The sequence below is a fragment of the Myotis nattereri genome (assembly GCF_964212035.1).
Source record: "Myotis nattereri genome assembly, chromosome: 13".
Lineage (NCBI taxonomy): Eukaryota > Metazoa > Chordata > Mammalia > Chiroptera > Vespertilionidae > Myotis > Myotis nattereri.
In genome coordinates this window covers 18,571,393-18,593,499 of record NC_138088.1, presented here as the reverse complement: position 1 = coordinate 18,593,499, position 22,107 = coordinate 18,571,393, and the positions used below count along the sequence as shown (strand labels likewise).

Genomic DNA, 22,107 nt, shown 5'->3' with positions numbered 1-22,107 from the left:
GTCGCGACCCACAGGTTGAGAACCGCTGCTCTAGGAGGAAGGCTTGCTGACACCTGGACTTTAGGCCAGAGAGACTGACCTTGGACTTGGACTTCTGTGTGAGAACAGCCGTAGGAGACCAATACAAGGCTACTACTAACCCCGATTTGCAGATGAAGCCGTCACCTGGGATCACACAGCTGGTGAGTGGTAGAATCGGAACAGGAAGGACTCAGTCAGGTGTGTCTGACCCCTTAATCAGTGATCTCTGCATCTCACCACACTGCCCTCCTTTGCAGCCAGACAGACATGGGTTCAAATCCCAGCCCTGCCACATTCTAGCCTGTGCTCTTTGCTAATGGTGGGGCCCATTTGGCCAGAGGGAGGCTGTAGGGCGAGGTGCGGGGGAGGGTGTAGAGACCAATTGGAAAGCTAGGGTGGGCCAGGTTGTCCCCAGGTAGAAGAATGCCATCTGGAAGAGTTTGAACTTGATTCTGGAGGAATGGAGATGGAGCCCACAGGATGCTGTCCTGGTCTCCACTGCATTTCCTGGGCTGTCTCGGGCTTGCTCAGTCTCTGGGTCTCCCCTGCATGCAGATGCCACGTAGAACTGCAGGTTTGGGGCCAGGAGCAGCATTCTACTCATCGTGCCCCGCTGCCAGCAACTGCTGCTCATCTGGGACGGCCAGTGGCCTCCCGTTTCCTGGGAGATGAGCTATGGCTCCTTGTGCCTCCAAAGCATGTTTCTCTCAAGACTGCCCCAGAGCCATGAATGTGGAGGAACGTGAGACAAAGAGGTCCAGGGACTTGTCCAGAGCTGCACAGCAAGCTGGTGACAGGTCCTGGCAGACCAGCTCCTGGCCAGGATGCTGAGCTGCCCACTCCTGCCCAGCTCCCATTGGTGGCTAACCTGCCTGCTCAGTGATCCAGCACAGTGGGTGAATGCATGGACTCTGAGCCAGGCTGCCTGCGTTCAAATCCCGCCAACTGAGGACAAGCCGTTCAGCCTCTGCGTGCCTAGATGGAGGTGGTGTCATTATCTGTTGTCATCTAGGACAGCGGTCGCCAACCTTTCGGACCTCGTGGACCACCGGTTGGCGACCACTGATCTAGGAAGGTCCTGCTGTGCCTTCCTCACAGGGTTGTTCGAGGACTGGACACAGGTGTGTGTGTGGAAGTGTTTGGAACAGTGCCTGGTTCATTAGGTGTAACTTCTGTTTTCCTTCGGCTCCCCAGGGCCAGAGGCTGTCTTTCCCTCCCTCCGTTCCCAGGGCCTCCTCCCGTGCTTGGCCCAGAACAAGGACCCGGCAAAGGAATTTACGTGTTGAATGGGAGCTTTTCTCATCCATGGGTCACTAGATACTTTCCCAAATGTTTTCACTTTTTAAAAGTTCCACCTGAGTTCTTCAAACCCCCCTCCTCCTCCTTCTTGCCTGGGAGCTGCGGAGTTTCCACAAAACAGCCTGAAGCTTGCTTTGCCCCTTGGTGAGTCCCACAAGCAGTTCAAAGAGAACCCAGATGCCCCCAGGTCTCACCAACCCCGGTGCCAGCGTGGCCAGTTAGCATGGCCCAGATCACCTCCACGCACCTGCTGTGCTCTCCCAGGGCTCCCTGCCAGGTCTTCCAGCTGATGGGGTGTCAGATATCACATCGTTCCCTCCAGAGCCCTGTCCCCCTTTTTCTTCCCCCTACTGCAGGGGAGGGGAATGTCCGGCCCACAGTCTATATAAGGCCCGCAAAATCATTTGGTCTGGCCCTGCCAAGGCACTGGGGGTGAGTTAAGTCAACGCTTGACCAAATATAGCAGGCTAATTTTTAAGTTGATAATTTTGTATGGTCTGTGAATGACGTTATAAACACTCAAATGGCCCTTGGCAGAAAAAAGGTTCCCCACCCCTGCCCTGCTGTGAGGATGGGACTTCCTCCTCAAGTTCAGCTTCCTCGTTCAGGCTTCCCCTCAAAAAGCCCTCAAGCCTGTCCTTGCCTGTGAATGGACCCAGGAGGGTCACCAGTCCATAATTCTACAGAACACCAAACTCGGGCTTCCAGTTTGGACTTAACCAGTTCACTCTTCTGCCCCAAGAAGGCCTATCTGTTCAGTCTTATTTCCCACCTCCAGCTCCGTTTTCCAAAGATCTCTTTAAACCCTGCCTACTGTGGGGGGAGCTAGCTTTCTTTTTAATTAAGTATTTTAAGCTCTGAGATCCTTGTAGATAGAAATAATACAGAGAGACCCCAGGAGCTCATTACCCAGCTTCCCCCGATGGTTACATCTTACGAAACTCTCATTCAATATCACAACCAGGATATCGACGCCGATACAGTCAGATGCAGACCATTCCCATCACCACAAGGTCCCTCCTGCTGCCCTTTGTAGCTACACCCACTTCCCTCCCACCCCACTCCTCCCTTAACTCCTGGCCACATTAATCTGTTCTTCTCTACATAGCATAAGAATTGTCAGATTGCAGGCCACCCCACAATTTGTCACAGCCTCGCCTGTTGTGGGGGAAGACCCCACACATTTGGTGAGCACCAGTAGTGTTCTAGATAAAAGTAAAGGAGACACAGGGCAGGAACACGGTGGGGAAGAACTGGGTTGACACCATGGCACAGTGGGGCAGGTTTTAAATGGACCCCACAAACACAGGCCTAGAGACTCCCCAAGCACTTACCTCCTGAGTAAAACAAGGAACACGGGCCTATTCGTCAGCACCGTCCCTGGTCCGCGGGAGATGGCAGCCCCGCCAGGTTGGCTGCTGAGCAACGCACACGCAGGCAGGCGCCCCTGCTCCCCGAGAGGCCCCGAGGACGCCGGGTGCTCTAAGGTCCGCATCTCAGTCTTTGCCGATTCTAGGTTAGAATCACCCGGGGAACTTTAAATGCTCTTGCCCAAGCCAGACGCAGACCAATTCAGTCACCATCTCTCGGCTGGGACCCAGGCCTCAGTGATGTCTGAAACTCCAGGTGATTCTCGCTTCGCTCAAGCAGACTCAGCAAATGCACCGCAGCCCTGCTCCCCTCCTGCCCCGGCAGACATCGCCAGCCATTCCCCGCACTCCTTTCCTCTGGCTGTCCTCCCACCTTTCAGATACAGCTGATACAGCTCTCTGGGCAGCCGCTTCCAATTGATCAGCCTTGGCCTGGGGTGGGGGAGGCGGGGGTTGAAATTGATTCGCCTCCCAGCTGGGAAGCCTGCAACTGCTGGGCCATGGCCAGGTCCAGGTGTTTCCAACCACAGAAAATAAGCGTGACCTCAGGCTTATTCTCGTCACAGTGCTCCCGGCAGCCAGTACCAACCCGCTGGCTTGGGCTCGTGGGATGACGATCAGTGGCTGTCCTCAGCGTAGCAGCATTTTTGTTCAAGATGCTGGAAACTTGGTGCACTCACCATCTTGCCACACTTCCTCTTGCTTGTTCATCACAACGTTTCTTAGACGACTTGTCATTAAAGTGCATTTTAAACACCGTGTACAGGAAAGCCCCCACTTAATGTGTCAGTAGGTTTTCGGAAGCTGCAACTTTAGGTGAGATGACGTATGATGAAACCAATTTCACCAAAACTGATTGTGAACGAGAGTCAAGTCCCCACAGCATATTTCTGGTCACAAAAACATCGCCAAGCTTCTACGTAAAGACCCAAAACACTTCTAATGTTAAGCTTTGATAAATGTGAGCTCTACATATATTTAAGAAAGATTCATAAAGACAAATACAATGATTATTTCTGATCCGCTTATTCCAGTTCAGGGCGCAAGTCCAGCCCCCACCCTGGACAGGACGCCCTTCCATGGCAGGGCGTGTACACACACACACACACACACACACACACACACTAGGACATTGAGACACCCCACATGCACATATTTGGGATGTGGGAGGAAATGAGGATCCAGAGAAAACCCATGAGGACGTGGGGAGAACCTGCAAACTCCAGCTGGGAATCAAAATTATTTTTTCTTACCATTATAATGACACGGTGTTGAATGAAATGACATTATTCAAGGGCCTGTGTATAAGGCCATGGATTGGAACACAACTCCATATACTCTTTTTATTCAGTTTTTTTTATAACCACTTCCTTTTATTCGGAAAAGATAATAAAAATGGTAACATTCAAATACGTGAAATGGCAACAAATTCAAATAAGAGGGAGTGAGAAGTGGGTCCCCATTCCCACCCGTTTCTTGGTTCCCTCACCCGCCCTGCCACGTTTTTGTTTCTCTCTCTAGAGCAGGGGTTCTCAACCTGTGGGTCGCCAACCTGTGGGTCGTGACCCCTTTGGGGGTCAAATGACCCTTTCACAGGGGTCGCCTAAGACCGTCGGAAAACACATATATAAGTACATATTGTTTTGTGATTAATCGCTATGCTTTAATTATGTTCAATTTGTAACAATGAAAATACATCCTGCATATCAGATATTTACCTTATGATTCATAACAGTAGCAAAATTACAGTTATGAAGTAGCAACGAAAATAATTTTATGGTTGGGGGTCACCACAACATGAGGAACTGTATTAAAGGGTCGCGGCATTAGGAAGGTTGAGAACCACTGCTCTAGAGATACCTGAAGCACGTCCCAGCATTCAGGGGTACCCACCCCAGTGGTAGTCCACCACACACTCTTGCCCCTCACTTGTGTCACCCATCTTTGTGTGTGTGTGTGTGTGTGTGTGTGTCCCATCTTGAACAGCGTTTCATCCGCCCATACAGAGCTACCTCTTTTTTTAGAATCATTACAGAGTATTGCTCCCATAAGTGAACCGTTGTTAATCCAACTGGTGGTTTGTTTGGTGTGTGTTTTTGCCTATTCACAGACATTACGGTCATTGTCAGCCTTTTGCGATTACAACCAGTGTGCTGCTGCGTGTGTCCTTACAACCGTGCAAGGGCATCCATAGATCCATTCCTGGAAGTGTAGTTCTAGGGTCTCCACAGGGCCGCAGAGTGCGCATATTTAAGATTCCGGTGGTTTTGCCAGCATGTCCATCAACATTCTGAGAGAACCCTGCGTTAGGACAGAGTAGGCCATGCTGCAGTAACAACAGACCCCCCATCGCAGGGGCTCAGCGCCGCGGCGGCTTGGTTATCCCTTGCATCCCACCTGACGCAGGCTGGCTGGCTCTCCCAACTTGTACTAAACCAGTTGGCACACGTGGCCTCCAGCGTTGCCACAGCAGGAGAAGGGAGGGCGGGGGTGGGGGTGGATCACTGTAAGTACCAGGACTCGAGGTGGCTTACATCACCTTAACCTGCATCCGACTAACCAGAACCTGCTCATGTGGCCTCAACCTACGGCCAGGGAGGCTGGGGAGGTGGAGGCACGCGGGCCCTTGACGAGCTCCACGTTGTTTCCCCAAACTTCGCCCACACAGCGAACCACTGTTCCAGCGGACACGGGGGGAAATGGCACCACACAGCGTTCCAGTTTGCCCTTCTGTGCGTTCTTGAGGCAACAGGCCTCACCCCTTCTCCGTCCTAATACCCCGAGCAGAGCGTGTTCACACTCAAGACACACTCCAGTGGACTTGCCCACATTTTCCAAAACCCAAAAAAACATTTTGCGGGGAAGCCCGGAGACATTTTCATTTTGGCTCTTACTCATAAAAACATATAAGGCATGTGAGTAATAATATAAAATTAGCCACGTGAAGGTCCGTGCCAGCTGTGGTGCGGAATGGATTGGCAGCGGTTCTGCGCAATTTCCTAGGCTCTCGGCAGCCCCGCCTCCGCTCTCGTTCACAGAGCACAAGCCAAGCGAGGGGAAAGGTGGAATTATAAGAACCTGAACCCATTGCAGCTCTTTTCAAAAAGCACTACGTTTCTGGCAAATTTTGATGCGTTACCTATTCTTAGTAACTTCCCCATTAATTGTCATCTGTGGTATTTTGTTCAGTGAATGGCTTTATCGGCTCAATGAAAGGCTTGGAGGATGGATGTACAAGACACGTGCTTGAATGGAGGGTTTGTGTGGGAGGAGACTTGGGGTCTGGGCTGGCATTGCTGGGTGATGCCATATGGTAGAATGCCAAACGAAGGGGCGCTGAGGGATTTTGTTTGGTAGCCTCTAAGTTGAGAGGTCAAATCGGTTTATCTCACATGCCAACTCCAATGGGCTGGCACTGCATGGAGGCCTATGAGCTACACCTATCTCAGCTGAAGATGCGGATTGATGAGTGACGTCTGCCCCAGGGACAGGGCTGCCACGCGGTGGAATGAGTGCCAGGCCTTTACCATCCCCGTGTGGAAGGTTCTGGAGTGGGCGAGGCTATGAGAGTCCGGGTGGTAACGTTGGGCTGGGCCAGCACTAACGTGGGAGACAGCAGAGCTACTAGGAGTTCGAGTTTTGTCACCATCCAGTTGTATGCCACGGCCTCGCACGTCCCCTCTCCGAGCCTGAATTTCTATAGATAAGAAATGGGGAAGGGTGGATACGAACATTCCCAAGCACTCCCCAGTCCTGACATTCTGCAGTCTTAGAGAAAGAGCCGTGATTTTCACGATTGGTGGGGTGGTAACAGGACAGGTTTCTCTGAGCCTTTCAGACTTGTGCGGTGGATACAGTGGAAGGCAAGAACAAGTGAAGTGGGGCAGCCACCCTGCTCTGTGTCCGGGTGCTGGCCTGAGCCGCTGCTGACCTCATTCTGTCCTGGGGGCGACACCCACTGGCATTGAGCTTGTCCTCAGCCTGACAGCTCTGAGGCCCGAAGCCCCGTGCAACCCTTGGCGACAGTCAGAGCAGAGAGGGCTGCACTGAAGGGCCCGCTGTCCCACCCTCCCCCATGGCTCCTGTCGCTCCTGTGGCCACACTCTGGTCAGCGTGCTCAGCCCTTCGTGGCGATGCAGGGCCGTGTAGGATTGGGAGCAGCGCTGGCCTGCAGGGGCTGGGAAGAGAGCATCCCCGAGGGTCCTGCCCATGGTGTTCCTGTAGCCGCCTCAGGGCTACAGGTGGCTGCAGTGCCTGGGAGGCACTGAGTTTATCTCCAGGTGAGGCCAAGGGTCCAGGATGAGGTGCCCAGAGCCAAATGCCATCCATAAGCGAGTGGGCCGTGGCCGGAGGGACATTTCCAGCTGGTGGTCAGGTCAGGTTATCGGTTTCCTTCATTTTGATATTTTTAGGGGACGGAGACACCCCCCACTTCCACCCCCCTTCCAATAGTTGTCACCAGTGCGCAAGCCACAGACTCTGCAGAGCAAAGCTAGGACGAGCTGTTCCTTACCAGCCCCACGTGCCACGTCTTCGGCCTGGGGTGAGCATTTCAGTAGCAACTTCTCGCTGAATTCCTGTGACCACCGAGTTTACAGTAGATGCTGTAAATGTCCCCATTTGCCGATGAGGAAACCACTCAGGTTGCGGTTACTTTCCAAGGTCACAGGGCTTCATAGACAGTAAGTAAAAGCAAGGAGGTCAAGGTGCCCACGGCTGCAGAGAATCACTGTGAACGTGTTCAGACTTTTCCAGGTGTCTGTCTCTCGGTCTATACATTTTGTGTGTGTACACACACTTTTTTACAAAACGGAGCCCTGCTCTGGCTACTGGCTCTTTTTTGGTGCAGCATCATGATGTGAACACCTTTCTGTGCCATAAATGAACTTTATGCCAATATCTTTTATCCGTGGCGTCCTCTATGTGTGCAGGACAGCACGAGCGCTGGGGAGGAGAAGACCAGCCTTCAGGACACCGCAGCTAACTCCGCAGGACAGTGTATGAGTCCGTTCGTTCACTTCGCACATACTGCTGAGCCCGGTCACGTGCCAGGCACTCTGACAGCCGCTGTGCCAGGCGCTATGGCTGCGGCGGGGAATCTGTCCGCTGCCCAAGGAAGAGCCAGGGACCCTCCTCGACGCCTCCATTCCCCTGCTCCCTGCTGCCCATAGGCGTCACCGCTTACTCATTGACTTACTTTTACTGTGGGAAATGCACACACCGTCAGATTTACCATGCTAAAATGTGCGGCTCAACAGCAGTAAGTACATTCACACTGTTGTGCAACCAGCACCACCATCCGTCTCCAGAACCTTTTCACCTTCCCAGACTGACACTCTGTCCCCATGAAACGCTAACTCTCCCGCCCCACCCCCGGCCCAGGCCACCAACCCCTACTGTCTGTCTGTGAGTTTGACTCCTTGGGGGCCCCCTGTGAGTGGAATCATACAGTATTTGTCCTTTGTGTCTTGCTTATTTCACTAGGGCACTGTCCTCAAGGCTTATGCATGTTGTGCACGTCATAGGCATCCCGTCAGCTTCCTTAAAGTCTCGTGTCTGTCCTCCCTCGTCACCCTCTGCCTCCGCTTGCGCAGGATGCCACCTCGCTCCTGGGCCATTGTCGAAAGAACGAACTTGTTCCCCAGCCTCAAGTCCTGCCCTTGCCCCGTGCATGTCCACACCACTTCCGAAGCGATTTTACCGTTCTCTTTTTCAGTTTCAGATTAGATTTTTTAAAACGTATTAAAGTGATACATGTGCATGGTCATCGAAAATTCACCCAATATGAAAGCGCATAAAATGAAAAGACGCATCCCTTTCTACTCCACTTTTGTGGCTGTGCAGCATGCTTAACCCCTGCTTGGCTTGCACTCATGTGTCCATGCACTGCAGTTCGTCAGCAAGCCCCATCTGGTGGGACACCCAAGTTGCTTCTGACATGTTAGTGTTTGGGGCTGGGTGCACCCTTGGCCATGAATCTTGGCCCACGTCCAGGTCAGTTCCAAATGAGCCAGCAGACTCCTCACCAGGCTGCCCGGCTGCAGGCTTATGGGTGTCTTGGACTCCAGCCTCCGCTGCAGCTCCTGATCAGCCAGATGCAGCGAAGCCCAGAGCAGCGGGTCAGTTCCAAACTGGCCCAGGGCCTGGGGTTCGGTGTCAGAGCATGGGAAGCGCCTTCGCTGCCTGGGAGGCCCGGGACCGTTCTCTGGGGCCCTGTATTTCGTGCAGCTGTAGGCTTTGGGGTTTGCCCAGCATTTGTCACTCACACAGCTGAGCTGGCCCTGATGAAGTGACCTTGTCAAATGGGGGTAAAGCGTGTGCTCCCCCATATCCCCACACAGCAGTACAGGCGGAGGGCCAGCTCAGGCCCATGGTCCACTGGGGCTCTGACCCACAGCTTCTCACAAGGTCTTGGATGTCCACTGCCACTCAGGTGACACACACCTTCACCTCTGGCTGCTTCTGTTCTGTCTTGGCTGAGGTTAGACAGTGCCCATGGAAGGTTATTGCGGGGTTTATTCCGGGAGAGGTGCTTGGGGAGGAATGGTAGCCCTGAGTTGCACAGGGAGCACAGCCAGGCATTCACTTCCTCGTTCTTTCATCCCTTCTCTTCTTCCTTCACTCATGGTCATCCCACAGCCTCTGGGCATTTACTCAGCTGTCAGACACTACGTTCTAAATATCGGGGGCCTTGGCCCCTCCCAAGCCATCTCTGGGTGTCGCTGTGTGAAACAGAACCCAGCCCGACAGGCCACTGGATGGACCCCCGTATTCCCCAAGCAAAGATCGTCCACAACAGGGGCAACCCTGCGTCTGGCTCCCTGTCCTGCCTCTGGCTCCACTCCCCAGGGCATCGAGAGACAGCTCACAGGAGTGCTCACAGGAGTCCTCCCAGCGCCCCTCCCAGGTGCTTGACAACGTGGCCTGGAGGGGCAGCCTCCCGGCCCCCCAGGACTGCAGCCCCTGGTTGCTTCAGAGTTTTCCCACCCTGGGCTTCCCAGCTGCCATGCCTGCCCTTAGCCTCCTCCCTCCCAGCCCTGCCCTCCCTCAGCCCCTCTCCTCCAGGCGGCTCCTCCTCCTGCCTGGCGGAAAGGCTGTGTGAGCAGGGCCTGCAACAGCTGAGGCTAAGCCCTGCTGTGCTCTTGGCCCTGAGCACTAAGCCTGATGCAATGCCTGGCAGGGCCTGTCCCTTATCAGAGCTCCATTCACAGCAGACACGGACCCAGCTTCCCCAGGAGGAGCCACGGGTGGGCTGCAGGCACACTGGGGCCTCGGTGGAAGGCCCAGGGAAGCCAGGGGCCTGGCTGGGAGCCATCTGAGTAGAAGACGATTGCCTAGTGAGGGCCCCTGGCCCAGCCGAGAAAGACCTGAGCAGAAAGGTCCCCTGAGGGGAGCGCAGGTAGGGATGCCTGTGCTTAGAGTTTGGGGCCTCTGCTCCCAGCCCACTTTCCTCCCTGGCTCCCTCACTCCGATTGGCCTGGGTGCCCTCGGCTGGATTCTGTTCTCCCTGTCATTAGCACACAGCTGCAGGGGCTTGAACGGAAAGCCCCAAACGGTCACTCCTGCAGCCTCAAAACGGCATCCAGATTGAGAAGGGAATCCACGAGACTGATGTCTGTGAAGCATGGAGTTTTGCCTGTAGTACACACTCAGCACACACCCATAGTGCACGCCTATAGAACACACTCAGCGCGTGCTTCCAGTGCACACTGAGACACACATTCACAGCCCATGCCCATGGTTCACACGCAGGCATATACTCGCAGCACACACCACATGCACGGCTCCTCATATAGGGAGCGCCTGCTTTTCTTCTTCATATTTCCCAGGAATTCAGAATGATTCAGCATCTCACACTGGGCTGAATGCTTTGGGGAAGACATTCTTCCGTTCATCCACAAGGACTGTGGCACATTTGCTGCCTGCCCAGCACACAGACGGGCACTGGGATACGGGCGTGGACTGCCAAGGCAGAGCCGAGATGACGCTGTCGTCTCCCAGGACACCCAGGTGGCCAGAATAGGCAGTAAGCAAGCGCATTGCGTCAAAAGGCAATAAAGCTGGAGGCTGAGGGGGAAAGTGATGGGGCAGGGGAGATGGTCAACGGGAGGTTGGTGGTCAGGGAAGGGTTCGGGGGAGGGGACATTTGAGTGGAGCCCTGGGTGTGAGTGGGCTGAGGGTGGCTGTCCCAGCACCTCTCTGCATCCAGGCAGGGCTGGGCTGGCCCTTGCCCCCGACCTCCTCACCATTGGCCCAGGTGCCCTGGAAGTGTGACCCCGGCTGGCATCCTGGCCAGGGGACGCCGTTTCCTTTGGCAGTCACACCACGGCTGGGCACCACTGGTTTGGGGAGGTGGGGAGCATGACGGTTTGTGCTGTGTCACCAGCGTCACAGGCTCACTCCTAGCAGAGGGCTTTCTGCATGGCAGGTTCTGCCTGGAGCTTGGCCAGGTGACCCTGTCCTCCTTGCTCGTGACTCTGTGACCTTTGACACCCGTGACCCTCTCCTACCTCCTGGATCTGGGGCTCCCAAATCTCCCTCCTCTGCTGCCCATCACCCCCCCCACACACACACACACACACATGCCATCTGGGCCAACAGCCTGCCTGGTGTTTCAGGTCGGAGTGTTCACCCTTGCTTGTCCTTTTAGGGCAATGCCTGAGAGTTCTCAGGAACCTGACTTATTCGGGTGGCGGTGAGGGGGGGGGGGGAGGGGGGAAGAGGCTGGGATGGCAACTCAAACAGGAACAGTGCCCGGAAGGGAGGGGAGGAGAGATTCGGGAACTTTGTCTTCAAGGCCACACAACTCCTAAATCCTATCGAAGATGTCAGACTCAGAAGGGAGAAGACAGAGAAGCAACTCCTGTCCACCCCTCCCTTTGCTTCCCTCTCTAGTATTTATTGAGCGCCTACCACGCACCAGATACTGTTCCTCACAGCAGCCTGATGCTGCAGGTACTGCCCTTTTCCAGCTAGAGGTGAAGAAACTGGGGCCCAGAGAGGTTAAGTCACTTATACAGGGTCACACAGCATGGCGGGCACCCAGGGAGGACTGGAACCCAGGACTTCTGCTTTTAGTTACTTCTGCTTCCCCATCAGACCCAGGCAACTCTCAGCCAAGAGCTAGGAGGGCAGAAAGTCAGGATTTCAATGCCTGCGCCCTGCAGACTCAATGTTGGGCCTCCCCCTCTCAGTAGGACAGGCAGCCTCGCACCCACCGGCGGCTAAACAGGGTGCATGGGAACGTGGTCCTCCAGGCACCGAGCCAGACACCAGCTGTGACGGGTTCACTCACCACAGATTTGTTGGGCAGCTGGTATGCCCGGGCGCCATTCTAGATGCTAATTCTGACTTCAGGGAGCTTGTAGTCTGGGAAAGAGAGACAGACACACCCATCAGCTGGAAAGCCCTCCCATATGTGCTGCAGTGAGGGGTGAGGGGGGAGGGCGGGGCACTGGGAGCATTAAGAGGTTTGAATGACCTGCATCTGGCCCGAGTGATCAGGCCACTGCTGGGGGAATCTTGGGCCAGTTACTTAACCTTTCTCATCCTCTGTTTCCCCATCCGTAATATGACTTTTGTGAGGACTTCATGCGGAAATGCAAATCAAGTGCTTAGCATGGTACCTGACACAGACTAGTAAGCATTCAATAGACGTGAGGTACCCACAGCACTCCAGTTCGCCCTCCCAACCAGAGTGCAAGCCCCATGAGGGCATGGGCCGGGTCTACCTGCTCACTGCTGGATCCCAGTGCCGAGACCTGAGGCTGGCACGCAGTAGGTGCTCAGGAAATATTTGTTTAATGAGTGCATGGGGAAAGGCCCCCAAAATTGGAAATGTTCTAGTTGCCCTGGGGCTGTCCCTGCAGCCCTCTTCCCACCTGGGCCCCTCTCCACCTCCCCACACTCAGGAAGCACCCCTATTCCCTCATCAGGGAGAGCTGCCTGCTGCCCCACAACCACTCGGCCCTGCACAGCTGGGGACTTCCATTCAGCTGCCAGGGTAGACATCTCACATGCAGAACCCACTTCACTGCTCCCCGCAAGGCCAGATTTCCTGCTGTCCCTGAAGCTGCTTCCTTGTGTGACTACAGGACAGCCCCAGGACTCACTTCCCTGCTCCCCGCGCCCCCATGTCAATACCAGCTGCTTCCCTGGGGAAACCAGTCTTTTTCAGATGGAGGGATGGTTCTGCGTGCCCTGCACGAGGTCACAGTAACATTTTTCCATACTTGGAGCAGACTGTCTCCTGTGGATGAGGGTCCTTATGGAGAAAGGGGCAGACTTGCAGAAGGGGGCGCTGTGCTGGAATCTGGGGCTCATGGTGCAACCCAGGTGGGTGGCAGGAAAAATGAAAGAAATGGCGATTCAGGCTCCATTGGGCAATGCTGTGTTTGCTCCAGCTTTTAAAAATATACATGCCTTCTACTGAAGGTCATTTATTCCTTTATCCCCCTGTCATTCAGCAGCTGTGCACCAGTGTCTCCTGTGTTCCGGGCCCAGGGCTAAGGGATAATGACAGACAAACTTCCCGTCCTCCGTGAAGGGATGGCCAGCACTGAACAAGCTATTACAAGGGCGGCTGCTTTATGACAAAGCCTCAGGTACTTCGGACTCTGGGAGTCTTTGTATAGTGGTGGGCGGGGAGTCCTAACTGTCCCCAGGGAGGCTGCCCCAGGACGATGAGACCTGAAGGCCATGCCCATGAGAGGGATTTTGTTAGAATTCATGTGTTATGGTTAATTTTTAAAAATTAACACATTGTAGCCCTGGCCAGGCGGCTCAGCAGGTTGGAGTGTCATCCTGTACACGAAAAGATTGCAGGTTCCATTCCCAGTCAGAGCACATAGCCAGGTTACAGGTTCGATCCCCGGTCAGCATGCATATGAGCAGCAACTGATCCATGTTTCTCTCTCTCTCCCCCTTCCTCTGTCTCTAAAAACAACAACAACAAAAAACAACAACCATCAAAACATTTCCTTGAGTGAAGGCTTTTAAAAAAATAAACACATGGTAAATTTTCTAACTGTGCACAGTGTTATACCACAAACTTAAGACTCACCCACCCTTCTCTCCTGACCTCCCCAGCTCTTTGTTATGAGGCCTTGTGTATCCCCGTAGTCAGTCTATTTGTATTCAGCATCTATATTTTTCTCTCTCTGAAAATGTTTTTTTTTCAAATGGGATTATACTACATCAGAGGAGCTAGCCTGGGAGGTTCTCCCCTGCCCAAGGGGCAGCTGGCAAAGTCTGGAGACATTTTTGATTGTCACATCGGAGCAGAGAGGATGCTGCTGGCATCTAATGAGCAGAGGCCAAGAATGCTGGTAAACATCCTACAATACACCAGACAGCTCCCACAATGGGAAATCATACGGCCCAAAATGTCAGTAGTGCTGAGGTTAAGAAACCCTGTTCTACATAAGCACATTGTGTCTGCAGCTTGCTATATACATGAAATGATGATAGATAGATAGATAGATAGATAGATGGTAGATTATTCACATCAGCATTTGTAAGTCCTCCCCCATCATTTTTATTTAGGTGTCTGCAGTCTTCTGCTATTGCAAACATTTGTACTATACGGATTGTTCTTTTCCATATACTTGCCCTTGAGTCATGTGTGAGGTCAAAGGATAAATTGATGGAGGTGGTGTGGATGAATCAGAGGGTTCATTAGCATTTAAGTGACCTGATTTCAAGTCTCTTTGGGGAAGAGTCCATTAGGACAGTGCTTCCGGGGTTCTGGCTGCTAAGCAGGACCAGGATCCTCAGAAGCCTGGTGGCAAAGCTCTCTTCATTCTCATCTGCAGACGAGGGTGTCCTGACAGCCTGTCTCTCCACAGGACGAGGGTGTCCCCCACCTGAAGACAAGGAGCCAGGCCCTGAGTGATGCCCCGGAGCCGAGTGCCCACGGCCCCACCCTTCCCCATGGAGAAAGGACTTGCTTTGCCCCAGGACTGCCGGGACTTTCTGCACAGTCTGAGAATGAGGAGCAAATATGCCCTTTTCCTGGCTTTTGTGGTGGTGGTTTTTGTCTTTATTGAAAAGGAAAATAAAATCATATCGAGGTGAGGGATGCAAGCAGAAGTCTTCTTATCAAGGCGGGTCGGGGAGAGGCTGCTTAGGCACCTGTAGGCAATCCTTCCACCCGTGATCACCAGGCCTCCTGTGCCCAGCAGTGGGCCAGGCAGAGGTCCTCAGTGGTGAGCTCTGGGCTCTGGACACAGGCAACCTGGGTTGGAACGCTCATTCTGGCCCCTTCTAGTTGTGACACTTGGACACATGATTTCACTTTTCTGTCTTTCAGTTCCTCTTCTCTGAAACATGGCTAATGGTGGGGCCTACCTTATTGTAAAGATTAAATGAAAAAATGTAGTGCCTGGCACATAGTTGGTGTCCAGTACTTGCTGGCTGTGGCTTATTATTAATTAACTTCCTGACCTAGGAGGATGCCTCAGATGAACAGCCCATTCCGTATACCAGTGATGGCAAACCTATGACACGCGTGTCAGAGGTGACACACGAACTCATTATTTTGGTTGATTTTTCTTTGTTCAATGGCATTTAAATATATAAAATAAATATCAAAACTATAAATCTTTGTTTTACTATGGTTGCAAATATAAAAAATTTCTATGTGACACGGCACCAGAGTTAAGTTAGGGTTTTTCAAAATGCTGACACGCCGAGCTCAAAAGGTTCGTCATCACTGCCCTATACCAACCCAAAGTCATGGGTGAGGCAGGGCCCTGATACCAATACCCTGGCGAGCAGGGATGCATGTGTAGCTGCCCAGGTTGTATATTGCTCAACTCCAGGACAGTGCCTCACATAGGCTACACTGGGAATGCTGCCCCCTAGAGTTCTCAGTGTATGGCTGCATGCAGCGTCCCTGCTAGTGGGCCTGCCAGACATAGATTGCTTTAGATCAGTGGTTCTCAACCTTCCTAATGCCGCGACCCTTTAATACAGCTCCTCATGTTGTGGTGACCCCCAACCATAAAATTATTTTCGTTGCTACTTCATAACTGCAATTTGGCTACTGTTATGAATCGTAAATATCTGATATGCAGGATGTATTTTCATTGTTACAAATTGAACATAATGAAAGCATAGTGATTAATCACAAAAACAATATGTAATTATATATGTGTTTTCCGATGGTCTTAGGCGACCCCCAAAGGGTCGCGACACACAGGTTGAGAACTGCTGCTTTAGATGCTTCCCCAGGCACAACCCCTGCAACCCAACCAAGATGGGTAGGGACTGGGCTGTCAGTGCCCTGCCGGTATTCCTCCACATGGACCGTTCCAGTTCGTGCCTACAGGGCCTATTGCAAGCCCCTGCCGCTCTCGCCTGGGGGCTCCTCACTCCCCCTGCACACCGGCAAGGCACAAGTACCAGCGGGGAAAGGCCTCGGCCAAGGCGGGCAGGGAGCTTCACCCCTTGGGAGAGAGAGCCCTGAGGTGTGTTCCTATCTCCCAGGGCCCCCCAGCCAGAGTGATTTGCCCGCAGGAGTAGCCTGCTCATCTTGTATGGACTTACTTTCCTCCTGGCTTCACTTCCCTACCCCTCTACCAGTCTGTCCTGTAACCGTGTCCCAAATCAACTACTTACCCGCCAATCCTTGCCTCAAAGTCAGCTTCGGGGAAACCCCAGCTAAGACAGGCTTTGGGTGGTCAGCCTGGGAGGCTACACAGGGGATGGAGGCCCCCTGTCAGTTACTGAGTGTGGTCTCCCTTTGTCCTCACAGGGTCTCGGACAAGCTGAAGCAGATCCCCCAGTCCCTGGCAGATGCCAACAGCACGGACCCAGCCCTGGTCTTGGCCGAGAACGCATCCCTCTTGTCCCTGAGCGAGCTGGATTCAGCCTTCACGCAGCTGCAGAGCCGCCTGCGGAACTTCAGTCTGCAGCTGGGCTTGCAGCCAGCGGAGGAGGAGGCCAAGGGGGAGGAGGAGGAGGCGGCGGAGGCGGCGGAGGAGGAACAGGGGGAGCAGCCACCGGGCCCTGCCGAGGCCCGCCGCCGGCGCCACGTGCTCCTCATGGCCACCACCCGCACCGGTTCCTCTTTCGTGGGTGAGTTCTTCAACCAGCAGGGCAACATCTTCTACCTCTTCGAGCCGCTGTGGCACATCGAGCGCACCGTGTCCTTCGAGCCGGGCGGCGCCAGCGCGGCGGGCTCGGCCCTGGTCTACCGGGACGTGCTCCAGCAGCTCTTCCTGTGCGACCTGTACGTGCTGGAGCACTTCATCAGCCCGCTGCCCGAGGACCACCTGACGCACGGCATGTTCCGCCGCGGCTCCAGCCGCTCCCTGTGCGAGGACCCGGTGTGCACGCCCTTCGTCAAGAAGGTCTTCGAGAAGTACCACTGCAAGAACCGCCGCTGCGGGCCCCTCAACGTGACGCTGGCCGCCGAGGCCTGCCGCCGCAAGGAGCACATGGCGCTCAAGGCCGTGCGCATCCGCCAGCTGGAGTTCCTGCAGCCGCTGGCCGAGGACCCGCGCCTGGACCTGCGCGTCATCCAGCTGGTGCGCGACCCCCGCGCCGTGCTGGCCTCGCGCATGGTGGCCTTCGCGGGCAAGTACGAGACCTGGAAGAAGTGGCTGGCCGAGGGGCAGGACCGGCTGCGCGAGGAGGAGGTGCAGCGGCTGCGGGGCAACTGCGAGAGCATCCGCGTGTCGGCGGAGCTGGGCCTGCGGCAGCCCGCCTGGCTGCGCGGCCGCTACATGCTCGTGCGCTACGAGGACGTGGCGCGCCGGCCGCTGCAGAAGGCGCGCGACATGTACCGCTTCGCGGGCATCCCGCTGACCCCGCAGGTGGAGGACTGGATCCAGAAGAACACGCAGGCGCCCCGCGATGGCAGCGGCATCTACTCCACGCAGAAGAACTCCTCGGAGCAGTTCGAGAAGTGGCGCTTCAGCATGCCCTTCAAGCTGGCGCAGGTGGTGCAGGACGCCTGCGGCCCCGCCATGCGCCTCTTCGGCTACAAGCTGGCGCGGGACGCCGCCTCGCTCACCAACCGCTCGGTCAGCCTGCTGGAGGAGCGCGGCACCTTCTGGGTCACGTAGGGGGCCTGGGGCCTCCACACCCTCCTCGTGAAAGTCCCGCCCTGCCTTCCTCAACCCAGGTCAGCCGCGACCGACCTGCCGGAGCCGGAGCCGGAGCCGGGGCGCTCGCTCGCAGAGGCTGGCGGGAGGCCGCGCAGGGGGCAGGCCGGCTCTGCTGTAGAAGCAGCTCCCAGCGGCCAGCTTCCCCAGCGGCTGTGGGCTGGGGCTGGGCTGCTGCCGAGAACAGGACGGTGCCCTGCCCCCGTGCGGGCCATCAACCCAGACCTGAGGGGCAGGCTCTCGCCTATTGACAGTCTCTCTCTCTCTCTCTCTCTCTCTCTCTCTCTCTCTCTCTCTCTCTCTCTTACACTCATACACACAGAAACATACATGAAGCACACATGAATGCCTGTAGACCCTGGAAGCCAGACCACAGCCCCACAGTCTGGATTCCTACAATCCAGCGTCGATTCTGGGTGGTCCCCAGGGAGGGACAGCCCAGAGGTTAGAGGATGGCAGCTGAGGCTTCCCCATTCAGTGTTTCCATAAATGGGCCGCCTGTGCCGGTTAATGATGGAGTCAGCTCTGTGACGAGCTACAACACGCGTATAAAGACGAATGCCCGCAGGCACAGGGCACAGCACACACTGGGAAACAGAAAATTCTGCACACACACATGAAAACAAACGAACAAGCTTTCCCTTTGCTCTATGCCCACAGGCTTGGTAGCGTTCATCTGCATCACACACCTGTTTGGGAGCTGGGGAAGGAAACGTGGTCATGGCTGTGACCTTGTTTCCTGACTGGGTTTGGGATGAACGGGACAACAGCAGTGCCAAGTCTGCGGCCCCTGTTGGCCCCTGCTCCCCTTGGAGTCTCGGGGCCCATTCAAGTCCTGGCAAGCAGGACGTTTTGAAATGGCGTGGTCGACCCTCATGTGACTGCAGCCCAAAGTTCCCATCCCTTCCCTTCCCAGCTCTGCTCATGTCCTGGAGCATGTCCGTGTTTGAAGGCTGCCTCGGGCCTGACTGGCAGAAGCAGCTGGGGTCCCGGGGAGCACAAGGAACTCATGGGTCCTGCCGGCTCCAGCCAGGCCCCGGGGGGGGGGGGGGGGCAGGGCCCAGGGACAATGCAGAGTGCTCTCGGAGGAGAAGTCACATCAGGATAGCCCCTCCTGAGAAGACGGGGACAGCGGTCAGCGGTCAGCCTCCTGCTGGTCGCCATGGTTGCATGGCTGGTGTCTGAAATTCCTCCTTTAGGGTTCTGGGAAGAGTGTTGCTTAACAGGATGGACCGGGTATTTGTTTTCTGGTGTGTGTGTGTGTGTGTGTTGTTTTTAAGATATTTATGGTTTGGTGTCTTGTTTTGTGGACAGGCTGTGTTTTTGTTTCTGCAGAAGTGCCTCTTGGAAGCGGTCTGTGCTTGAGGGGCTGAAGGGACTCTGGGAGGACCAGTGGGAAGCACTCTGGTGCTTGCTGGAGGGAGAGGAGGAGGAGGAAGAGCCTCCTCCAAGGATCAGAGCTTAGGTGGTCACCGGACGACCCAGAGCGCCCTTCGGGCGTTTCTGCTTGGACTCACGTGAAACGAATCTCAGAAAACACCAGCATTCTTCGCTGCGTGTCCAGAAGCAGCATAAATTAGCAGCCCTCAGCCCAGGCCCAATCACACTCCTTGGGGGGGGGGGGGGGCAGGCCCTATGACCAAGCAGCAAATGTCCCCAAAATAGACACCTTCCCCCCTCCCACTCCAACCCGGGAGCCAAGCCCAGTGCCATCTAAGAACATGCAGGAAGCTGTAACCTCACTAAGGGCTGTTTCTGATTTCCTGGACAATCTCTATCCAATCCATCCCATTGTCAAGCCCAGAGGGATGAGTTTTCCTCGAGTAGTAGGGACATGAGGGAAAGACAGGATCTGCGTCCAGCTGGGGCTGCTGTGGGGAAGGGAGGGGTGTGTCCTGCTGGAAACTGCCGTTTGAAAAGGCGAGGATGGTAGCCATCTTATGGGGTCCCTTATAACCACCGGATCTGAGTTGCTGGGCACGCATCACCATGGACTTCAGCCCCTCGAGGAGGTCTCCACTCTAGGCTTTCCAGTCCAAGGATAAGTCGTGCAGGGATCTGGCTCTAATTTGGGGTCCAAAAGCGACTCCAGCTCTGAAAACTTGACCCTGGGACAGAGTGGGGCCAGGACTTTTCTGGCAGGCCCAGGAGTGCTGGTGGCGCTTCCCAGCCCCTGTCCTGCACCCACACTGTTCCCCCCTGGGGGTGATGGGGGCAGGCTCCTCTCTCCAGGGTCCTTCCTGGGCCCTCCTAGTGTGGACAGCAGACTTCTCCTTCCTTCTTATGTCCGGGGCCAAGGCCCCCACCCCTAAGCTCTGAGGACTGTGCCGAGAGTGGACCTTTGGGACATCTCAGGACACTGACAATTTGTACACAGCAAGTTGACTTAACTTATTTATTTTTTGAAAAAGAAGTGACAGAAAATACCTTCTTGTGTGCAGGGACTCAAAGCTGTACCCAAATCAAGAGAGACAAACTAGTAATAATAAGAACTATTCACTCATCCACACACAGGACAATCCAAGACGATTCAGAATGCAGGAGGCAACTACACCAAGGCCACAGGAGTCAGGACAGCCCAGGCGTTTGTTTAAGGAGATTCCTTGGTTTCCTCTTGCAGATTTGAGGATGCGACAGTAAGGCCCTTTCTGCTGTAGGACCTTTGCCCAGGTGCCTGGAACAGGACACAACTCCAGTCAGTGTTGCCTTGGGGCTCTGGGAACCCTGGGGGATTGGGGAAGGACAGGGTGGGTGACTGTTGCCTTTTCATCCGTGGGACCTGGTTGGGGTCACGTCCCTGGGGTTTTCAGCATGGAACTAGCGGGGGAGGGTGGTCCAGCTGGGGGCAGTGCCCTCTTGTCCTGGTTTCTCTGCTCCTGCTGATCCACCAGGAGCCTTCGCTCCACAGCCCCCCTCCACCCCCTAGAGACAGAGGGAGCATTTGAGGCCTCACCTCCAGCCACCAGCTTCCTCAGAACAAGGGCCCATTCAGCAGCGAGCATTTACTCATTTTTTCTCCTTGAAGAAGATCTCTTTAGCCTGGCCTATATAAATAGTTCAGAACATTCCAGGCCTTGGTGAGACAGGGCAGTGTCTAACACCCGCAAGCCATCACCACCACTGCCCGTTCCTGGCTTCTCTGTGCCTGTTTGTAAGCCTTGGAGTGGAGGCAGGCACCGGGGAGCGGACGGTGGGGGCAGGAGTCCTGTGGCCCCAGCGAGAGGGAGAAGGGAGCCATGTGCAGCGCTGTCACACCCCCTGCAGGTTATTACCGAGCTAAGGTTGAGAGACGTGGCTAAATTCTACCCTTTGTCACTTTATGTGATGCACACACTTGAAAATAAATAACGAAATGAACAGAAAAAAGTATTTAATGAAGAGTTTACTCCCTGTCTGCCAGCGCCCTCAGTCAGAGTCTGGTCTAACGGGGCAGCCCCTGACCAAACCCCCAAGAACAGAAGACACCCACTCGGCCCATTACAATGCATCTTTCTCTGCCTCCTCTGCCATCTGTCCGACCAGGGAACCGGTGCCAGCAGAATGTCGGGTCCCTGACCCAGAAGCTGCCTGCTTGGCCCAGACCGCAGACAGGAGATGCAAGCATCGGATGGTCCTAACCCTGAAGGTCTCGTCGGCCCTGGGTGACCCTCTCCCACACGAGGGTCTGTTTTAATGGGCCCTAGGGCCTGTCCCTTGGTAGGCCCTGGATGATGAAGGACAGGAGCAGAAGATTTCGTGGCTGTGTCCCCAAGGCAGTGCCCTCCCACTCCAGTCCCCACAGGCTGAAAGAAGGGTGGGAGCCTGGTCAGGGAGAGAGAAGGGGAGGAGATGGATCTTTAGCGGCCGAGTGGTCTTGTCCATCTGCACAAACGGAGAGAAGGAGCCTCCACTGCAGTCCAGGGGCTCAGGTGGCTGAGTTGCCTGTGAGAATTCCTAGGATGTGGTCCAGCTGGACGGGAGGGAGGAGGCCCGAGGTGTCCTGAGTGCAGCCACATTGCCTCTCAGCGGTCGCGGCGTGACTAGTCAAAACTCTTTACCTCAAAAGGACGAAGCACAATTGCCAACTTCAGTTTTCTTAAAAGCTTCGAGGTCCTTTGATCTTGTGTCCTTTGTCATTTGATGACTGTGCCCAGGGGACTAATCAGTTACGTGTTTCCATGGTGCCATCCGCGTGAGCCTCGCTCATATTGTAGCTCAGGTATTTTGCCTGGAAAATGAAGTGACCCATGTACCCTGCTTCCTCTCACCCTGGGCTTGGCCTGGGCACCCCCTGAAGTCTCCGTCTCAGCTGTAAATTCTAGGCCAAG

The 22,107-nt window shown here is 54.9% G+C and overlaps 1 protein-coding gene across 1 annotated transcript; it reads left to right on the top strand.

Moving 5' to 3' along the window:
• Positions 1 to 7,717: 7,717 nt before the first annotated feature.
• On the top strand, positions 7,718 to 17,761 carry CHST3 (carbohydrate sulfotransferase 3; the record flags this gene model as incomplete). The annotated part of the gene is made up of 4 exons (XM_081104977.1): positions 7,718 to 7,950; positions 13,160 to 13,294; positions 14,537 to 14,761; positions 16,447 to 17,761. Exons 3-4 carry the CDS (start codon positions 14,583 to 14,585, stop codon positions 17,759 to 17,761), a joined length of 1,494 nt encoding a protein of 497 aa, XP_080961103.1. The 5' UTR covers positions 7,718 to 7,950; positions 13,160 to 13,294; positions 14,537 to 14,582.
• Positions 17,762 to 22,107: the final 4,346 nt, after the last annotated feature.